The sequence below is a fragment of the Nematolebias whitei genome, chromosome 1 (genome assembly GCF_014905685.2).
Source record: "Nematolebias whitei isolate Nwh7 chromosome 1, NemWhi1, whole genome shotgun sequence".
NCBI classification, from domain to species: Eukaryota; Metazoa; Chordata; class Actinopteri; order Cyprinodontiformes; family Rivulidae; genus Nematolebias; species Nematolebias whitei.
In genome coordinates, this window is record NC_056498.1 from 89140635 (window position 1) to 89163661 (window position 23027).

The window sequence follows — 23027 nt, forward strand, 5'->3', positions numbered from 1 at the left end:
TATGTGTGTGTGTGTGTGTGTGTGTGTGTGTGTGTTTGTGTGTATTAGAGAGAGTTTGTGTGTGGCCTTTGAACTTTTTCTGGTGTTTAAATGCTTTTATAATTCACGGATCAAAAATGACCCATAAAACAATCTTTGTGCCCTCGTGGTGTACAGCCCACATGGAAACATAAACAAAGTATCACTTTTTCTAATGATGGGGTCCCTTTAAGAAAAGTCATAAAATTATAGTTTAAGGTATTTTTTCTACAGCTAAACATGGTAGTGGGTCACTTTTGACCTGCAAGACAACACAAGGGTTAAACGTCTGGCATTCTTGAAGAATTTCAAAAATTCTTGCAGCTATTGTTGGTAGATTTATCAACTAAGATCATCTTAAGTGATGTAATATGACACAGCAGAAGCCATTTTGATCAAACATTGAAAATGAGCAAGATCTCACACCATCAGTGCTCAAGAGTTGGTGTTGGTGATGACGCTCAGCTACTACCGCACCAAGTTTAGGCTCAATCTGTAAAAGTGACTGCGTTTCAGACACTTGTGTTAGCTAAAGTCGATTATCTGTGGCATCTATCTTGAACTGGGTCAATCAGTTGTAGATGTACATCCTGTTTACTTTCTGAATATTCAATAAAATCTGTCCAGTGGTTCATTAGACAGTTTACAAACAATCAGACAGAACTGGCTTTAGTTATTCACTGTAATGAATTCTTCCAAGCTCTTATTACAGGAGCAAATTTCTGAATATCAAATGCATTTCTTAGTGAAATAAAACGATGTTTGGTTTTAAACTTTTTTTAAATTTCTTTAGCATACTGGCATAGTAAAAGTTTTTCTAAATAAAACAAACAAAAAAAAGTACAACTAAGGTGATGTTGGGGTAATTTTACTCAAATTAAATGACTGTATAGCTGCTGGGTTCATTACTACAATGCTAGATTATTTTGGGCAGAGCTAAATAGTTAATGATAGCAATAAGTAAGCCTCCTTCTCCTCCTATTTTTATCAGGGCTTTCAATCTGCTACTCCTAAAGCTTTGGGGAAAATAAAAACATGCAGCTCCAGAAGTCTCTTTAAAAGTCTCTTTTGGAAGCAGCACGTCATCGACTTGGACTAAACTTGCAAAACAGAATTTTCCACAAATACAATAATGGCTTTCCCACACACTTTCCACTTTTTATACGGCAAATATCAAATCGTAGTTCTTTCATATATTTTATTTTTCTGTTCTCTAAACTCTTTGATTTCCATTATATGTTCCCTTCAGAAAACACTAGAGCCAGTAAAGATAGTCTAGCTAGCTAGTAGCTAGCATACAGTCAATCAATCAACCTTTATTTAGACAGGTAAATCCCATTGAGCCTCGAGGACTCATTTACAAGAGAGACCTGGGTTCAACAAAGAAAGATGACAACAATGGACAACAGCAACAACATTAAACAGTTATAAAAAAGCATACTACAGTTTTTTTTTTTTTTTTTAACAAATAGGATGGCTAAAAGGAAAAGGTAACAAAACAAAAAAAACAGCTAGATTCCAAGACAAATGTAGAAAACTAACAACAGGAACATGTCTGCATTGGACCCTGCCAGGAGTCCAACAGATTCTTAAAGACACTTAGAGAGGTCAAGGTCGAGAGCTTCAAATCTTTTTGTAAGATATTCCAGGAAACAGGAGCGGAGTAGGAGAAGGCCCTTTTGCCTAGTTCAGTCCTCATTGAGGGAACACTGCAGGTAATAATGTCCTGAGAGCGCACGCTGTAGCTGCACTCATGCAGAGACATGTAGGAGGAGATGTATGAAGGCAGCAGACCAAGAAGTGATTTAAAGATGAAAATGTACCAGTGAGAGAGTCTGCGTGAAGTTAATGATGTCCAGATGCATGCTCAATAATCTAGGTAGAAAAATCCAAAAAAGTTCAATCTGGTCCTCTGGACATTCAAAAAAACAAAAAACAAAACAAAGCAAAAAAATCTAGAAACGTTTCGTCTCTCACCCAAGAGACTTCCTCAGTCTGAGGTGCTGTTTTCAGCTCAGTCTCTTAAATAGCACCTTCACAGAGTGGATCAACCAGTTTGCTGCTGACAACCAAAACCAGCTGATCACATGCTCAAGAAGGACCATCAGCCTAACAATGGATCATTAGCAGCCATCAGTGTGACAGCCATATGTCCCACCGCACTCTCTGAGGTCAGCAGACCAGATGCTTCTCTCAGTCCCAGAAACCCGTCGTAAGCTCAGAGGTGACAGGGCTTTCTCTGTTGCAGGTCCACGACTGTGGAATGAGTTGCCACTGAGTGTCCGGCAGGCTCCCACACTCTCAGTCTTTAAGTCTCGCTTGAAGACCCACTTCTATTCGCTTGCCTTTAACACGGTGTGATTTGTTTTGGTCCGGTCTGTTCTCTACTCTGTTGGCCATTTTAGTTAGCTTCTGCTGCTATTTGTATCTGTATTTCTATTTTATGTTTTCCTGTCTGCTGTGCATGTTTGGTTCTTTTGTACAGCACTTTGGTTGGCCTTGTTGCTGTTTTAAGTGCTATATAAATAAATTGGTATGGTATGGTACATGCTGCCTACCTGGGCCTGTCCGCGCGCTCCAGGTGCTGCAGGTACTCCTCATCCACCTGACACATTTCTGCTCTCAGACAGGAAATTCTTCAGTTCCGATTCTGTTTACAGCTCAGAAACCGAGCGGTCCGCCTCAATAACTTTCAGTAGACAACGCTATGACATGTGAACGTGTTTATTTTGTTATTCAGAGCACAAACTCTCACTTCTAACCATATGTCTGTGCTTCTCTAACGAAAACAAACTTCGCGTGTCTGCAAAACGACGCATTTTGATGATGTAATAGAATTTTTACCATGATGATGCACACTCCTTACCAGTAGATGGCGGTAATACACACCATATGTTGCTTGACAATCGTCACAAAAGTCACAACAACAACAAGAAAACCGAAGAACATAAGAAGTAAAAGTATTCAATTTATTGTAATTTTTTTTTTAGAAACACAAAATTAGAAAAGAGAATATAAACATGATTGCAGACATAGCCATTTTATCCACACTCCACACCAGTAGGTGGCGGTAATGCACACTTTCTGTTATTTCCAACCGCCATAAAACTCCATCAAGAAGAAGAAGAAGAAGAAGAAGAAGAAGAAGAAAAAAAAAAGAAAAGAAAGCTAAGGTATTCTCTCTTGCTCTACGTGTAATACATTTAAAGGGATAAATAAAAAGTATTTTGATGTGTTTGGTCCACTGCCTGCTTAAACTGTATTTACGATAAATCCGCAAAAACGACCGTGAACAGCATGTAGATCCCACATGCTGTCGCTACGCAGAGTTAGCTAACACGCTGCTGTTTATTAAACTGTGTGGAGGGACTTATGTGAGCGCATGGCTCGCTGTTTTACAGAAACATGGCCGCACAAAGCAGCGTTGAAGACTACCCGCATGAAATAGACGAGCAGCTGACCGCCTTCGACTCCTCTGTGAACTCAGTGAAAACCATGCTGGAGAAGCTGATGTCCATGTCCAGGAACGACCTGCTGCAGAAGGTGCTCCTGACACATCCTCCTCGAGATTCTTGTCTTTGTGATTTTCTTCGTAACATTAAAAGCTAAACGTGTGAAATGACGTGACGTTATTCAGGAAGTGTTCATTTGATGAGAAAGTATTTATTTTTAATGTTAAATGAAGTTTGAGTGCACGGCAATGGCATGTTTACTTAAAGTAAATTGTAACTTGATTAGTTTCAGTTGACTACAATTGATATTTTACCCGGATTATTGAGCATGAAGTTTGATAAATTGTAACTTATGAGGAAATGCTAGTAATGTGATTTATAGATGTAGTTTGTGAACAAAACCTAAAACCTGACTAACAGCTGGATTCTTTATGGGGTTCATTCTTTACAGCTGGATCCTTTGGAACAAGCCAAGTTGGATCTGATGTCTGTCTACACTCTCAATTCATTATTCTGGAGTAAGTTATTCCTTATAGATTTTTTTACTTATTGTTTTAAACGTGTACGTTTATTAGTAGAAGCTCTTACAACAAACTTTTGCAGTATAATTAATGTGACTCTTAGTGGAAAATTCAGATAAATTTAAATTTTAGCATAACTTGAATGAATGCAAAAGATGGCTCTCTGCCTTCATGCCACTTATTTGTACTAAAATGATCAAATGCTGAGTTTGGTCAAACTTGATAACCATTAGATCCTTACCATGTGGCGTATGGATTATGTAGGATGTTGCAAATTTAGCTCAGTGTCTGTAAAATGAAATGAGCTATAGGCATTTGTTGTTTTGGCTAAGGTTGCTTAGCTTTGCCAGCCATCTTGAAAGTACTTGCCCCCAGAAGTTATTCATATAATTTAAAACCTCTGGCTCTTTGTGTATGAGCCATTCACATGCAGTGCATATTTAGACTTGAAGGGGAAGCATGAACATGTTATTTACATATGAACTTGTCAGCTGTATGTGTCCTAAAGAGCTTTAGCTCAGAGGTTTTGTTGACATGTGAACGTGTAGTCTTTTGTGTTCCTGTTTGCAGTGTACTTGATGACACAAGGAATAAACCCAAGAGAACATGGAATCAAACAGGAACTGGTATGCTCCTGTATTCACCAACTTATTGTGTTTGCTGAGTGTATGATAATCATCACATTACTCTCTGACCACTCCCTGTTCACCAGGTGCGAATAAGGACATACATGAACAGAGTCAAAGAGATCACCGACAAGAAGAAAGCTGCACGTCTAGATAAAGGAGCTGCTTCACGTTTTCTCAGAAATGCTCTTTATGATCCAGCGAACAAAGAATCTGGAAAAACAGCTTCCAAGAAATCAGCAGAAAAGAGCTCTGATGTGCCACGGTCAAAGCGGCCAAAGCAGAGCTGAACTGGAGGAACATGTGCTCCGTCTGTCCTCAGTACTTGTGTGGAGGTGACAAACTCTCAAGTAAACTTTTTTGAGCTTTACGTTTTTGTTTTTTTTTCCATCGAGTTTTGCAGTTGACTTAACTGAATTCATTGGGATTGTAACTTGTTGTCCAGTTCTTGGTTGCAGATGTCCAGCAGCAGACTTCACATGCTCACTGGAACTTTTAGGGGGGAAAAGATGCATCATTACAGACAGCAACATGTAATTTTTAAATTTTAGATACAAATGGTAAAAAGACACAATTTACATGGTAAAGTTATTATTATTATTTTTATTATAACAATTTGTTTTCACTTGAATATGATTCTATGAGTCGTAAATTTTTTTTTTTTGCAAACATGATTTGTTTGTAATGCTTCATCAAGAAGTTTTTTTTGTCTTAAACAAATATAACGCTTCATATTTTTATTTTACAAGTGTTCTCTTAATGTCCATCCATTTTCTTTATACTGTCCTGCTTACTGTATATTTGATACTGCTTCTTTCTTTCTGGGTCGCTGGTGCCTTTATCCAGCAGTCGGTGTTTATAGGCGGGACAGCGCTTCAGTTTCTCACAGGGACACGAGACAAACTATTCCCATTCACACTACGAACAATATAGAACTACCATTTAACCTAACATGCATGTGTTTGGTCTGTGGGAGGAAAGCGGAGTACCTGGAGAAAACGGAGAAAAGGTGTAAACCCCACACACAAAGGCTCCAGGCCGGGTGGCGAGCCTGCATTCTTGCTAAAGGCTGACCGCATGCTGCCCTTCTCTTAATACCGCATTTCAAAATAAAATATTCAAGATAGCTGAATGCCTAATTTTATGTAATTGTTTAATGTTTAATTGTGTCAACTGTAAGCACCGTTGAGGCACTTGGGTTGTATATTGTGTCACGTTTAATTCATTCAACCTTTGTTTATAAAGGTTAATCCCATTGAGCTACTGTTGTAGTCCTCGAGAACCGTCTTGGTCTCAAGACCACTTTTTCATGGTCTCGGTCTTGGACATTGAGGACTCAGGATTTTATTTCAAGACCAGTGAAGACCACAACTGTGGAAGTGTCATTAATTAGCCAGAGTATTGTCCAGTTTATTTAACATCCTTTCTCTTACTGGATGCAAAACGTACTGGTTCAAATCCAAGCGATAACACGACTCATTGCTTAATACTTTTTTTACCGCTGTCACGCCCACCCCCTTTCACTTACGTGTTTCACTCGCTCCAAGAAAGTGAGAAGTGATTGTCTGGGTGTGGGAGAAAATGTCTGCCAAATCATCCGTTATAAAATGTGGCTATTTAAATCACAAATAATATATTTGTAAAGTAAACTAATATCTGTTTATGTAACTTTTTTAGGTGTAGGCCTATATCTACTACTTTACTGAAACCACTGCATATATGGTTTTCCTTGGTGTTGAGTTTGGACTTATGCCACTGCAGTTTTTTAAGGCTTGGCATGTGATGGAACTGCTTCCAGTTTGCACCACCCTCTGTAGAGCTTTCCAGCTCTGACTGGTCCTGTTCCCATACCACCTGTGATGCAGCCTGTCCGCAGGCTCTCAATGGTGCACCTATAAAAGTTGGTGAGGATGCTGGTGTTCATACCAAACTTCTTTAGTCTTCTTAGGAAGTAGAGTCTTTGTCTGACTTTCTTGACCACAGTGTCTGTATGTAAAGTCCAGGACAGATCCTCAGTAACGTGAACACCGGGGAACGTGAAGCTGCTGACCTGCTCCACCTCAACGACTCGTTGGTATGTCTCCAAAATATATTTTAAAATAACAGTTTAGTTTGCAAAAGCACATCAAAATAAAAAAAGAAATTAAGAATATAACCAAGTGAACAGGATAAATTAGTGGATCAGTGGAGCGGCTGTGGCTGAGAGGTTAGAGCAGTCGTCCTCCAATGCAAGAATTGGGGGTTTGATTCCACCAGCAGCCACATGTTGAAGTGTCCCTGGGCAAAACACTGAAACCCTGACTGCCTCCGGTGTGTGTCCCATCAGTGTATGAATGTGAAAAAGCTCTGATTATTATTTGTAGCGATCTAGTAGAGTGCTGTATGAATGAGGACACAGATTGTGTTGTGAAGAGGATTCAAGGTTCTTTGTCATTTATACCACCAGTGGTGGAGAAAGTACTCAAACACTGTACTTAAGTAAAAGTACAAATAAACAGACAAAAATGTACTCTGGTAAAAGTAGAAGTACCACATTAACATTTTTACTTAAGTAAAAGTAAATAAGTACTTGCTTTTAAAATACTTTAATACTTAATACTTTTAATTACTCAAATACTTAAAGTATTAAAAGTAAAAGTACTTGCTGAATGTATTACATAATGCAATGGTCTACATATCTTTTAAGTCTGCCTACTGTATGTATATTTTCTGTAATACATTAATAGTGTTGAGCCATTTTAATGAACAATGCTGCAGATAATACATGTTTTTATTGTGTTTACTCTGTGACAGTTCACACTTGGACTTGTGATTCTGTGTCAGAATTTCAGGGATGACCTGCAGAGTTAAATGTCATTAATCAAAATAAGAAAGAGGAACGATTTTACCTCTGAAAGTTTTTATTTAACACAAAACAAAACCAATGTGTCATTTTAACTGCAGTAAAAACATTTAAGTAAAAGTTGTCTGCCTGAACAAAAGGAACACTAGACACAACTAACAAAGGAACAGGCTCTGATCATTTCAACTGACTCCAGTTTGTCATCAACTCTAGTTAAAATACTGTCTATTCAACCTTGTAATGGGTCAATATTGAACAATATTTTAACTTCCTGACACCATTTTTAAAACTTGGACCTGAGTGTTGAGACATTTGGAGACATCTCTTGTCTCCTAACATCATGAACTGACACAAGAATTTCTTGTTCAAGTTCAGAAGAAGTTGGTTTTCAAAGATTTTTGAGTTCAATCTGGCTCTTTTGGGAGAGAGAATCTGTCCTGTTGTACTGAGCAGTCTTTCAATAAGGACATGGGTGGAGCACATCTTCTGGCTCACTCTCTTACAGTGGAATCCATTTTGGGTGTGTTAGTGGTGCTGCTGGTGCACCCAGCTCAGTGACATATATACTAGAATATATGTCATTGGCCCAGTTCTTCTTGAAGGCGGGCCTAACGTTACCTGCCCACTTTGCAGTGATTCACTGGACCAGCTCCTCTCTCACCATCGGTTACTTTCAAAGTAACAAACAAATCAAAAAGCCACAACATGAATGTAACTTGTAACATATTATAGAAATGTAATGTAGTAGAAAGTACAGACACTTGATGTAAAATGTAGTCGAGTAAAAGTATAAGTACCCACATTTAACTCTACTTAAGTAAAGTACAGATACATGAAAAATGTACTTAAGTGCAGTAACAAAGTATTTGTACTTAGTTACATCCCACCACTGCACACCACATGTGGTACATGTGGTAGAATGAAATTATGTACACAGGGTCCCAGTTACATCCAACAAAAGTATTGGAATGTAAAAGAAAAACGGTAATATAAATACACTAAGCACTAGAATAAAAACAATACACCGAACAATTTAATTCAGTTTATTTATATAGTGCCATATCACAACAAAGTTGTCTCAGGGCACTTTATAGGAACATTCAGACACATAGAAAAGCCAATTAGTAAAGTTCTGTAAGGAAGCAGCAGACAAGTTGAATCTTTACTTCATCGCAGTCTCCCCAGCAGCACGGACATGAGTCTGTGTGAGCAGATGAGCATGCATGAACACAGCAACATGAAACAGATCAGCAGCAACATGAAACAGATCAGCAGCAACATGATGTGATTTTTCGCAGTGATTATTCTGGTTAGAGATTCATGAGTCTAACAGCCTCAGGGTAGAAGCTGTTCCTCAGTCTAGTGGTTCTACACTTAATGCTCCTCAACCTCCTGCCTGAGGGGAGTGGGGCAAAAATTGTGTGTGCTGGGTGAGTGGGGTCCTTCATGATGCAGGTGGCCCTCTTCCTGCATCTGGAGGTGTAGATGTCTGTGATGGTGGGGAGACTGACTCCAACAGACTTCTGTGCAGCCTTCACCTCTCTCTGCAAAGCTTTTCTTTCTGCAGCTGTGCAGCCTCCATGCCACACGTTGATGCTGGAGCACAGGATGCTCTCCACTGCACACCTGTAGAAGGAGGTGAGGACTGAGCTTCCCAGACCAGCTCGTCTCAGCCGCCTGAGGAAGTAGAGTCTCTGATGAGCTTTCTTGATCAGGCTGGTGATGCTGTTGCTCCAGCTGAGGTTGTCATTCATGTGTACACCCAAGTACTTTTACAAACCGGATTCCAAAAAAGTTGGAACACTAAACAAATTGTGAATAAAAACTGAATGCAATGATGTGGAGGTGCCAACATCTAATATTTTATTCAGAATAGAACACAAATCACAGATCAAAAGTTTTATCTGAGAGAATGTATCATTTTAAGGGAAAAATCTGTTGTTTCCAAATTTCATGGTGTCAACAAACCCCCCAAAAGTTGGGACAAGTCCATTTTTACCACTGTGTGGCATCCCCCCTTCTTCTTACAACTCAACAGACGTCTGGGACAGACGAGACCAGTTTCTCAAGTTTAGAAATAGGAATGCTCTCCCATTCATGTCTAATACAGGCCTCTAAAGCCCCTTATCCACAGGGCCCTTTGGTACTCCTATGTAACTAGTTATGGCCAATTGCGTGTTTTATCCACAATGCCTTTAGCGGTGGAACCCACCCCATTTTTGGGACCTAATTCTCTGAGGTCCCAGGTCTGGTTCTTGTAGGGTCTAGATGTGACATCAGCGCACTGTAGGTCACTGATTGGTCAGGGGGCGTATTCATTGGTGGAGGGCGGAGATTCAGTCTTCCACCGGAAATCCAGATTCGCCATTTTCTTTTTCACCCGCCATAACAGACAACAAGAAATCGGAGGAGCATATTTTGGAATATTTTATAAGGTAAAACAAATAATCATGGCACAACCGTGGTCGAATGCTGAAGTTCAGGCATTTCTCTGTTTGCTGGCCGACGAACAAGTGCAGAGTGAGCTAGATGGAACCAAACGAAATGAAAAGATTTTTCAAGAGGTGTCTGCGCAGATGGCGGTGCAGGGCTTCCATCGCACACCAAAGCAAATTAGAGGAAAGCTTAAAAAACTAAAAAGCGATTACAAAACGATTAAGGACCACAACGGTAGGAGTGGAGCAAACAGAAGAAACTGGAAGTGGTTTGTACAAATGGATGCCATTTACGGCAAACGCCCAGCCAAAAAAGGGAGGGAGAGTGGCCTAGACACAGCCACTGCTCTTCTGGAATCTATAGTTGATGGTGTAGATGAACATATGCTGATATATATTCATAAATTAAACGGATTCTTTCATTTTTCTGGACTGGATAATATCGTGCATTGAATAATTAAAAATGTAACGTGAGACGTTAATTATCTTTGACCCATCAAAATGAACGTGGTCATTTATTTTCAGAATCAAAATTTTAACATCATACATTTACATTGATTGGCAAATTGGAAAATAACAACATGGCTAATTTAGCAAGTTTTACAAGGAGGAAACAATACGGCGATTGTTTTCTCACTTCCAGCAGTACAACAGGCATTAACCATACGGCGATGGTTGAAAAACTTCACAACAGACATTTCTGGAAATATCTGGATTAATTTGCTAGCAGATAGAAGAGTTTAAAGATTGAAGTTTAGAGGGAGGGAGATGGTGTGTGTGTGAGTGAAAAGTGTTGAACAGAACGGCACCCTCCATTCGACCCAGCTTTCCTCGGTACGCTCGGTAGTGAACTCGACTCATTACCTCTCTGACGATGAATCAGTGGAAGCGGAGCTCCAGTTAAGCTACCGGTCCAGCGTCTCCGTAGGATGGCAGAGAACCGTCCGGAGTGGTGGCGGGACTTCATCAACAACAGTTCACCTCACGAGTGGACTTCACATGAGTGGAGTCCTTCAGAAGTTCCACTCAGAGGTGGAAGATGTCATAATTCCCACAAGACTCGGAAGAGCTCTGGATTATGCTGGACTTCTGTTCTCCCAAACGACTGGAGCTGCAAACTCTCCACCCGACTCCAACTGGGTTGAACTAAGAAGTACCGACATTTAAAGAGCTCTGTTTCCGGTTCATTTGGGAGTTTCTGATTGGTCGATGGACCAAAACAGTGGTGTGTTTTGTGATGTAAGGTGTTATTAAAAAGTCAAGGAAAAAGATTAAGATTGTTTAAGAACAGACAGAAGATATTATGAAGAACTCAGACTTCGTGGAGTCAATTCTCTAGTATCTTGCTGTAAAAGTTAAACATGACATTTCTTTTTCAGTAAACTTGCAGTTGACCGAAACTTGAACTTTGACCAACTTACACAACTTGCTCATTTCAAACAGACGATCAAGAAATTGAATCATTACTCTGTAACATATTCCAACTTGATTTCCACTTTGAATGAGGATTAAAAATCGTTATTACTGTTTCACAGTTGATTTAAAAATGAGTAGTTCACTTCAACATTTAAAAATGGATTGAACTAACACAATTTGATTATCAAACATTTGTAAAATAGTAATGATAATCGAAAGTAGTCTTCTTTCACTTGATTAATTCAAGAAAGAAAGTCTCAGGATGGGTCAACCTGTATTTCTGGATTCAAATCAATGAAATGACAGTTTCTGTCCCATAAGGTCCTTAAGGTCAGGATTTGACCTCAGGCCTAGTTCACTACAATGGTGAGTGTATTTTATTTACTTTAAGCATATTTCCTTATCCTCATGCAACCGTTTCTTTGCGTTTTCTGAAAGTACTCTGAACAAACGAGGCTGACACGGTTAATTCGTCATTAGTTAGCATCATTGCTAACTGTACTCTGTTGCAGTTTTTCCACTCTTATTTTGATGCAGAAAGTCCCACTGAAGATGAAGGTTCGCCAGATTCTGCCTCTAACTGTTCAATTGTCTTGGGCTTCTTTGTCGCACCTTCCTCTTTATGATTCACCAAATGTTCTCTATAGGTGAAAGATCTGGGCTGCAGGCTGGCCATTTCAGTACCCGGATCCTTCTCCTACGTAGCCATGATGTTGTGATTGCTGCAGAATGTGGTCTGGCATTATCGTGTTGAAAAATGCAGGGTCTTCCCTGAAAGAGATGACGTCTAGATGGGAGCATATGTTGTTCTAGGACCTGAACATAGTTCTTTGCATTAATGGTGCTTTTCCAGACATGCAAGCTGCCCATGCCACAAGCGCTCATGCAACCCCATACCATCAGTGATGCAGGCTTCTGAACGGAGCGTTGATAACAACTTGGGCTATCCTTGTCCTCTCTGTTCCGGATGACATGGCGTCCCAGTGTTCCATAAAGAACTTCAAACCGTGACTCATCTGACCACAGAACAGTCTTCCATTTTGCCACACTCCATTTTAAATGACCCCTGGCCCAGTGCAAACGTCTGAGCTTGTGGAGCTTGCTTAGAAATGGCTTCCTCTTTGCACTGTAGAGTTTCAGCTGGCAACGGCGGATGGCATGGTGGATTGTGTTCACTGACAATGCTTTCTGGAAGTATTCCTGAGCACATTCTGTTATTTCCTTGACAGTGGCATTCCTGTTTCAGGTGCAGTGACGTTTAAGGGCCCGAAGATCACAAGCATCTAGTAGAGTTTTATGGCCTTGACCCTTACGCACAGCGATTGTTCCAGATTCTCTGAATCTTTTGATGATGTTATGCACGGTTGATGATGATAACTTAAAAGTCTTTGCTATTTTACTCTGGGTAACACCATTCTGGTATTGCTGCACTATCTTTCTGCGCAACAATGGTGGAATTGGTGATCCTCTTACCATCTTGACTTCTGAGAGACACTGACACTCTGAGAAGCTCTTTTTTTACCCAATCGTATTATCAATTGACCTAATTCGTGTTAATTGGTCTTCCAGCTGTTCGTTATATGCTCAATTTCCTTTTTCCAGCCACTTATTGCTACTTGTCCCAATTTTTTTGGGATTTGTTGACACTGTGAAATTTTGAATCAACATATTTTTCCTTTAAAATGTTACATTTACTCAGGTTAAACTTTTGATCTGTCATCTATGTTAGATTACGAATAAAATATTGACATTTGTCATCTCCACATCATTGCATTCAGTTTTTATTCACAATTTGTTTAGTGTCCCAACTTTTTTGGAATCCGGTTTGTAGCTGGAGACCACTTCCACTGCAGATCCTCCTATGTTCATGTGTGTGTGTGTGTGTGTGTGTGTGGGGGGGGGGGGGGTGTAGGTGTATTTGTTCCTTCTGAAGTCCACGATCATCTCCTTTGTCTTCTTCACATTGATGTGAAGGTTGTTCTTCCTGCTCCAGCTCTCCCTCTCCACGTGTTCAACCTCCTGCCTGTAGCTGGACTCATCATTGTTTGTGATGCATCCCACCATCGCTGTATCATCTGCAAACTTTACAATGTGACAGCCTGGATGGGTATCATACACGAGCAGAATGAACAGGAGAGGGCTCAGCACACATCCCTGAGGAGAGCCAGTGCTGAGGGTTATGGTGGAGGATGAGAAGTTGTAGATTTTCACTGACTGTGGTCTGTTTGTTAAGAAGTCTAGGACCCAGTTGCAAATGGAGGGACTTAGTTCTAATGTGAATAGTTTATCTATGGGCGGCTGTGGCTGAGTGGTTAGAGCAGTCGTCCTCCAATGCGAGAGTTGTGGGTTCGAATCCACCAGCAGTCACATGTCGAAGTGTCCCTGGGCAAGACACTGAACCCCTCATAGCCTCCAATGTGTGTCCCTTCAGTGTATGAATGTGATCTAAAGCACTGATTAGTCTCTTTAGAATGATTTGTTCAATTATCTTTGTATAGATCTAGTAGAGTGCTGTATGAATGGGTAAATGAGGCACATATTGTAGTGTAAAGCACTTTGTGTATCTTGAAATAAGATAGAAAGGCACTATATAAGTACAGTCCATTTACCATCTATCAGGGTTTGGGGGATCATGGTGTTGAAGGCAGATGTGAAGTCCACAAAGAGCATACGGACGTAGGAGTCCTTCTGCTCCAGCTGGGTGAGAGCAGTGTGGACCACAGAGGAGATGGCGTCTTCTGTAAATTGATTCTCGTGGTAGCATACTGGTGAGAGTCCTCGTTGATGTAGCAATATGAAGGATGTGAGATGGAGGAAGAAGGGTGACACTTTCTCCACTCCCCTCCACTAAATTTATTTTATTTATTTAGTTCTTGTTAAAGTGTGGCACCAGCTGGTCAGTTTACTGACCAACAATAACTTAATTAATATATTCACTCTTTAATGATCAGAATCAGTCACTGAAGTGGAATCCATTAATTACAGGGAGTTTTATACCAGAACAAATTAATATTCATCTGAATTAAGAAACCAAAGTTGTCTTTGAAGTTTTATTACAAAAATCAACAAACAAAAAATCAACAACAATAATAAATAAACAATAATAATGAATCAACCAAGGCTTCATTTTCTTATCTAAGGCTAAATTCACTCTTTGAGCAGGAATTATTTCAGTTTTATGCACGCATGAATTTAGACAAAGTTTGACTATTTTAATAAATAGTTTACTTTGGATTTTGGTTGAAAGAAGTTATTTAATCTGATCAGATAAAGTCATTTATGATCACTGCAAGCCAGGAAATGCTTTACCAAGTTGCATCAGCTTAAAATAACACTCAGACCAAGAGTTGCATCATGTCACCAGGTTCTGCTCCTTACCGGGTCAGTGTTGATGGCACCACTCGTCTTTCTGGGGTTCTCTGGTGGATCAAACCAGAGACACCATGAGGAGGACTCGCCAGGAACTGCTCAAGGTAGCTGACCATCACTGTGACAATTTCAGGTGTCTGTGAGGCAACAGCTGATAAGAAGGTGCACCATTCGATTAGCTTTGTAGAGATCTAATAGAGTGCTGTATGAATGGGTAAATGAGGACACAGATTGTGTTGTAAGGCGCTTTGAGTATCTTGAAATAAGATAGAAAGGCACTGTATAAGTACAGTCCATTTACCATTTACCATCCATCACAACCTTCAGCCGAGAATGTGAGTCTTGTAGTGAGAAAAGGCTTCATCTTCTGCAGTTATCTAAACTTCTAACAATTGTAAATTGAGCAACATGATTATCTGCTCAGGAGTTGAACGAGTGGACCTAGGCACGACCTCAAGGATCAGGTCCACAGACGAATCATCTTCTGGTTTAAGACCGGAGACGGACTGCTTAGTTCGGGGGTCCAAGGCAAACTGCCTTTTACACAAATAGACTTTGTGTAAAACAACAGCTCTGAGCAGATTAATTTGACTGACTAGAGAACATTGTGGCTCCCCTCTGAAGAAAACAGCTTCCAGCTCAAAGACTACTTTTTCACAGGTAAATCTGAAGGAATAATGACTTTCTGAAAAACAGAACAGAGAAATATGTTATTCACATTGTAATATTTCACATGATTTCATTATAATGATTGAAAACAACAATCAAAATTATTCATGTTCACACTTGTTAATCAACCAAAACAAACTTCATTAATGATTTGTTTTTCTTTCTTAGAGACATAGGAAGAAATAAGATAGACATTAGTCAGACTGTAGCTGACTCTGTATCCAAGGACAGGAAATGTGTGGACAAACATCAGACATTATTGAAGTCAAATGTAACTTTGTAAAACACGATTCATGGTGAGTCTGGAAGATGAATAAGGGTCAGGGGTCATCATTAGAGCAGTGCAGCTTCATGCTACATTGATGTTGATGTTAGCTTTGATGTGGGTCATGACCAGTTTTTTGAAGCATTTAGCGACTATTGGGGTGAGGGCTACTGGCTGGTAGTCATTCAGACCAGTCACTGTAGAGCTCTTAGGGACTGGGATGATAGTGGCGGTCCTCAGGCAGGTGGGAACTGTTGCCAGGGTGAGTGAGGAGTTAAAGATGTCAGCTAGCACCTCGCAGAGCTGATCAGCACAGTCTTTCAGCACCTTCCCCGGGATGTTGTTTGGGCTGGTTGCTTGGCGAGGATTCATCCTCCTGAAAGTACTCCTCACTTTGGCTGAGGTCACTCTGAGAAGCTCTTCTCAGAAGAGCTTTGAGTGTCTTGATAAGACAGAAAGGTGCTATATAAGTACAGTCCATTTACCATCTTTAAAAAATGCTCCAGTAGTAGCAGGTCAAGTTAAACAGCCTACAAACTGAAGGCCTGGCATTCCTTAAAGAAATGCCCTTCGCCTGCCATTTTTCTGGTGAACTAAAATGATATGCTGAGAAGAGACGGGAGCTGTAGCTGTTCACACATCTCATATGGTTCTCAAGAGACTGTGTTGGGGATGATGCTAAGCTATGATCACACCAAGTTCATATCCATAAAAACTGAGTTATAGCTAGCAGTGGCTGATTAGGGCTGTGTTGAAACGTCATTTGTTTGTTGCTTGATGACATTGTGCTCCAGTAGGAAATCTAGAGGTCAATGAAATGAAGTGCAATCAATTTGCATGTTAGTGTTTATATTTGACATGCCTAATTGTACCACTATACTTCATTTCTAGTTTGTGCTATGAAACACTAAATTAATGAGCATGATTAATTATTAAAAAATAACAGTTTCAACAAACCAATCTGAATAACTCAAAGCACATCAGCAACTGAACCAACAAACGTTTCTTTCAGTTGCTCCCTTCTTCAGGTTGCCACATCAAGTACATGAAAGATACACCGGATGCCCTTTCTCAAACCCTGGGCTTGAACTCGCAACCTCAGTTTTACAAGACCAAGCTACTGCAGCCTGATTATAAAACAAACAAACAAAACAAACATTAATAAATAGGAATACTCTAGCATATGATAAATGTCTGTTCCTGCTAACTGATCCAAACGAGCCAATCAGATGGTTTGTTTTATATCGTATACTTGTAAACATTCTTTGATTTGAAAGGGACTCGAGTGAACGTCACCGGTCGTACCAAACCACACCTCGGGACAGTTTGATACTTTTGCTTTATTTGTTGATCCAAAATGCTGCTGCCACAGTCTTAACTGGAGTTAGTGGGAGAGATCATATTTCTCCAGTTTTAGCTTCTCTCCATTGGCTCCCTGTCAAATCCAGAGTAGAATTCAAAATCTTACTTCTAACCTACAAAGCTCTCAACAACCTAGCTCCATCTTATATTACAGATCTTATTGTTCCATATTTTCCTAACAGAGCACTTTGCTCTCAGGCTGCAGGTTTACTCGCGGTTCCTAGAATTTACAAAAACATAATGGGAGGCAGATCTTTCAGTTATCAGGCTCCTCTCTTGTGGAACCAGCTTCCAATCTCTGTCCGTGAGGCTGACACTTTATCCAGTTTTAAAACGAGGCTTAAGACTTTCCTTTTTGATAAATCCTATAGTTAGGGTCGGCTTGGGTTTCCTGAGCTGTCCCTTAGTTATGCTGCAATAGGCTTAGACTGCTGGAGGACAAACTGACCACAATTTTCACTCTGCTACTGTCTTTACTTACTCTGCTCAACCTGTTTTGTATTTGTAATTATTTTTTCTATCCTTAACATGTGTTTTTTTGTCTTTCAGATACACCTGGACCTATACCTGGACCTACCATTCTGTGTTCGTCTGTCTCTCCTTCCTGTTCTCTCAACCAGCCGGTCAAAGCAGATGGCCGCTTGTCCTGAGCCTGGTTCTTCTGGAGGTTTCTTCCTGTTAAAAGGGAGTTTTTTCTTTCCACTGTTGCCACTGTGCTTGCTCAGGATGGGAGACTGCAACAAAGCCAAGATTCATCTTGTCTGCTGGATTCCTTAGATAGAGAACTTTACTAATTGGCTTTTATGTGAATGTTTCTGTAAAGTGCCCTGAGACAACTTTGTTGTAATTTGGCGCTATATAAATAAACTGAATTAAATTGAATTGAATTTGTGTCTTTTGATGAAGCTCGAGGTTTGAGGGTGTCTTTACGTCGTCTTTTTGTGTCGTCTAAGGTCGGCTGGTTGGGGTGGCCATCTTGAATTCGGTTGAATCCGTGTGAGTTTTACATGTGCAGCCTAGATTTCTTTCAGAGTTTTACTTAAATGGTAGATGCTACAACATTTCTCAGTCAGGTATCAGTGACAGTATGGCACTGTTTGCGCTGCACCAGCTCTCTTATGAGCTTTTCATTACAAATTGTTGACCTTTAAAAACATCTCTGAGGCTTCAGCGGTAAACACACACTGTAATGAGACTTCCTCTTGGAAAAGCCAACGTCACGTTTGATAAAGACACTCGCACAGTTTCCTTGTTTTGTAATTCCCTCCGGACAACCTAGATCTTAATCTTAATGCCTCGCAAGTCACCGCTTTGCTCTAATCAAGCCCAGGAAATGGCAAGCCAGTGAGTTCAATTCATAGGAATGTAGCTTTTCATCATCTTTCCTCATCATCCCAGCATCCAAAAATGACATTTGTTTAGCACAACGTCCTGTTTCAATTCACTAAAACTTTTTCCACAAAGTTTTTCTTTCTAACTCTCTTCAAAGACGTGTGTCAAACATTCACCTGATTAACGGCCCTGTCTGCATATTGGAAAAATATGTCGTTTTTTCATCCCTGAACCCACCCACCCTCTAACATTCGCCTTTCCATCCCCTCTTCAACACATGTGCTCGCTATAAAGGAGTTCGTCACCGTGCGAGCAAATTGAACAAACAAACTCTAACGTTGAAGCCGTACAAGCTCCTAACCCTGGTTTGGTTTGTGCTGGTGGTTGTTTGTTTATACTGTTTGTTAGAAGCTTGTGTGAAGGAAGTTTATATTACATGGAGAATATCTCATGAACTACTGGATGAAATGTTTAGAAAGTAACGTACAGCACATTACCCAACAGAAAAAAATGGCTAAAAATCAGTCAGTTGTACAGATACTGACCTAAAATGTGACATGGTAGTAACTGAGAGTCATTCACAAACACACTGAGCGTGACGTGTGATGCTGTATGTGATTGTGCATGAAAGGTTTGACCGATTCAGCTAAAACATCAGTTTTCAGACTAAGACTTGGTTTAAAACTGTAATGAAAGGTAGCAGTGATATGCAATCCTTTGAATAATGCCTTTAAAATTGAATCTGAAAGACAATCTGTAAATAGATCAATTAAAACGGCTATTTCCTATTTACAAAAGATGAATTAGTTGCATATTTTAGATTATTTTATTTTGGTTTATTTTTAGACAGTCAGAAGCGCACAGTAAAAACTGAATTTGATGCATTATAATTTAACTGACTCTTGTTTTAGATTTCATTTATGCACTTTTTTTGCAGCTTGTTCCTTTTTATTTTAATTTCCAAGACGCTTGTATAGTGTTAAAGACTTTTACATCCATTCGTCATCTTTAACCGCTTCTTCCTTTTCAGGTCGCGGGGGTCACTGGTGCCCATGTCCAGCAGTCACTGTGCGAGAGGCAGGGGACACCTTGGACATGTCTCCAGTCCATCACAGGGACGCATAGAGACAAACGACCATTCACGCTCTCACTCACACCTAGGGACAATTTAGAGTTACCAATCAGCCTAACATGCATGTTCTTTGGTCTGTGGGAGGAAACTGGAGTACCTGGAGAAAATCCACGCATGCACAAAGAGAACATGCAAACTCCACCCAGAAAGGCCTCCGGACCGAGATTTGAGCCAGGGACCTGCTTGCTGAGAGGCAGCAGCTCTACCAACTGAGCCATCGTGCTGCCCAGGACCTTTACAAAAAAATCTTAAAATTATAAAAGCACCAAAACACAGACACATTCTGTGAAAAAACAAAGCAAATTTTTGACACCGAGCTCTACATGCTCGAGGTTTTTGCATAAACAGAAAGAAAGTGATGACATGCTCTGAGGCCTTGAACCCACAGCACTAAAAACATCATCATCATCACACTTCACTGAGTTTGCATACTTGACATGAACCGTTCCACCTCTAATCTACAGAAAACATCTACAGACAGAACAGGCAGCCGTCACCAAAGTTTCAGTGAACTGTTGTGATTAAACACAGATTTATTTTAGCTGTAAAAGCTGCACCGAATGACTCGTCCCAACATTTTAATGTTTGCAAATAGAAAAACAGTGTCAAATGACAGAAATGGCATTTTCCGTTCAAATTTAGTTTGACTGCTAAAATTTACTGAAGAAACTGAAACTTAGTTGTTAAATGTAAAAAGAAAGCAGAACAGTGGCTAAAAGCTAAAATAACCAAAACACTAGATAACTAAAGTAAAATGCTGCATAGACTATATTATAAGCTAAAAGTAGCAAAGGTAATAAGCACCAGCTAAAAGTTAAATGTAATTAGAGGCTCGCAAAAAGCTAAAAGTGGCAAAAATACAAGCTAAAGGCAGCAAGGTTAGCTAAATTTAGTTAAAAGTTAGCTTCAAACTAAAAATAGGAAGATGATAGAAAAAGTCACAAAATGCTATCACAAATCTCAAAGTAGCTTAAACATATACCGTAAGAGGCTTGGTAAAATATACATTTGCGAGGGGCTAACAAAAGGCTAACTAGAGCTAAATAATAATAAAGTATTTTTGAATTGAAATGAAGTAGCAAAATGCTAGCTAAAAACTATAAGTCACAAAAATGCTAACTTAAATATTTAAATATTTAAAAATAGAAATATTAAATATTTTATATCATTTTATAATGTAGCCTAGCTGTTTTTGTTTTTAAAAAAATATATAATTTCTTCCATTTAGCACGGTGGCACAGTTGGTAGAGCTGCTGTCTCTCAGCGAGCAGGTCCTTGGTTCAAATCCCGGTCCGGGGGCCTTTCTGGGTGGAGTTTGCATGTTCTCTCTGTGCATGTGTGGGTTTCGTCCAGGTGCTCCAGTTTCCTCCCACAGACCAAAAACATGCATGTTAGACTGACTGGTAACTCTAAATTGTCCCTAGGTGAGAGAGAGAGAGACTGAATGGTTGTTTGTCTCGTTTGTATCTCTGTGTCCCTGTGATGGACTGGAGACCTGTCCAGGTGTACCAGTGATGGACTGGAGATCTGTCCAGGTGTACCAGTGATGGACTGGAGACCTGTCCAGGTGTACCAGTGATGGACTGGAGACCTGTCCAGGTTGTCCCTCGCCTCTCGCACCGTGATGGCTGGAGATGGGCACCAGTGACCCCTGCAACCCAAAAAAGAAGAAGCAGATAAAGATGATGGATGAACTGAAACAAAACAAAAAAACAACATGAGTGTTCTATGAGTAACAAAAAGGTTAAATCATGTCATCTGGACCAGTTAAACTTTTTTGTTGTCATCTACCTGGATGATTGAGCTTACGACCTTTTTATTCGTTCTATCAGTATTCACACAGTTACTATTTAACAAATCATAGGGTTTACATTTTGAAATTAATTTGATATTATTTGCAGATCAGTTTTATTTGGATGTTGCTGACTTTGTGTCCAAGTGTAATTCTCTTTTTTTCCTGTGGCCTAATCTTTACCTCTATAACTCTTTCTTTTGTTTATTTATTTAAAGACAAACATCCATGTGGCTGCCATGTGAAATCTGGGTTTTCCACTTTAAACCGTGCCTTCCGATGCACAAAGCCTCAGGATAACAGTCCTACCATCAAAGAGTTAAATGCATAACCATCCCTGGATCCCTTTGCACAAGTCCACGTGCACACACACACACACACACATGGGAGGAGGCAGCTGCAAACACACAACATGCTCACTGTTACACTTGCTCAGAGGTGTACAAAGGCTCATAGAAAATAGCTTGCATGTGCATATGTGCACACTCAGAGTTGATTGGAGGTGTATAATGGATTGGATTTCCCTCATAATTCCTGGGATGGCATTTTCCTCTGGCTGCACACAGGCGGATGGGACCACAGCTGTTTGGACATAAATTTCCAGAGGAATGCCTTAAGTCTGAGCCCACAGCATAAGGAGCATGACGGAAGATTCCTCCCCACATGACAAATGATCACCCTCAGGACTTTTGTGTGTGTGTGTGTGTGTGTGTGTGTGATTATCAGTTTGTGTGTGAAAATGGCTTCTTGTGCAGACATGTAAGGTCACAGAAAGGTAACTTTTTGCACTCGTGCACAGTGGTTACATGCAACAAATAAACTGGATGTGCACATGCATGTGTGTGCAGGAGCTGTGTTCAGTAAGTAGGAAGTTATGTGCTTGCTGTTTATGGACGTCTTGACAGCTGGGGGAGACGATGAGGGCAGCTGACCAGTCTCATATAAAAGTCAGACGCTCATTTTCCTCTGCAGCAGCTACCGCTGGACTCATGTCGACGTGCATGTGCAGGTTTATAGGAATACCTTGTAAAGATTTAGTTGCATGCTGCTTGGAGGATCGGATGTTATTTTATGTCTTCATTAGTAAATATTGGAGGACCAAGTTATTATTTACTGCAACTTTAACACAAATTATTTAATATTTGTACAAAATATTGAGCCTACAGAAATATATTTTAAAAGTTATAAATGTGAGCCCCTTCTGGGGTTTATTTGTCAGCTGTGCTTGTTGAGGCAGAAAGCTGTGAATGTAACCAAGGTGTAATTTGTGGTTTTGTCATAATGACCACCCCCACAAAAAAACAACAAATAATAAATAAAATTAAAAAAATAAGTAAAAACTATATAGAGGCAGAATGTCAACAAATGTAACAACACGTTCATGTGTGAAGATAACGTGGCCTTCATGCAGAGCTTGACACTAAAGCCATCTTCTTGAGAGATGAAGCTTCTACCAGTTTTGGTCAAAGCTCAAAGTTAATCTCATGTAATAATGTGAGGTGTCACGCTCAGAGTATCAACTGTGAATGACTCTTGGCTACTGCCACATCAAACTTTAGCTCAATATCTGTAAAACTGACTGAATCGTTGCCATTTCTCTGTTTTGTAAGGTCAGTTGGCTGCGGTAGCCATCTTGAAACAGGTTTGTTCCAAATGTTGATCTGTCACTTGATTTGATTTAGTTTCGATTCACATTTCCTTAAAGGTTCAATAAAATCCATTCTTTGGTTCAAGAGATATTTTGCTAACAGACAGGCAGAGTTGACTCAATTAATGACAACATTTTGAACTAAGGT

The 23027-nt window shown here is 39.9% G+C and overlaps 2 protein-coding genes across 2 annotated transcripts in view; one reads left to right on the forward strand and one right to left on the reverse strand.

The window, feature by feature from the left end:
• ctu2 (cytosolic thiouridylase subunit 2 homolog (S. pombe)) overlaps positions 1–2632 on the reverse strand; it is a 32826-nt gene extending 30194 nt beyond the window's left edge. Inside the window, exon 1 of the mRNA XM_037674544.1 lies at positions 2577–2632. Coding sequence (XP_037530472.1) covers positions 2577–2632 — 56 coding nt within the window. The remainder of the gene's footprint in view (positions 1–2576) is intronic.
• A 348-nt stretch (positions 2633–2980) lies between these two features.
• On the forward strand, positions 2981–5246 carry c1d (C1D nuclear receptor corepressor). The gene is made up of 5 exons (XM_037688273.1): positions 2981–3191; positions 3420–3561; positions 3922–3988; positions 4562–4617; positions 4704–5246. Exons 2-5 carry the CDS (start codon positions 3424–3426, stop codon positions 4905–4907), a joined length of 465 nt encoding a protein of 154 aa, XP_037544201.1. The 5' UTR covers positions 2981–3191; positions 3420–3423; the 3' UTR covers positions 4908–5246.
• Positions 5247–23027: the final 17781 nt, after the last annotated feature.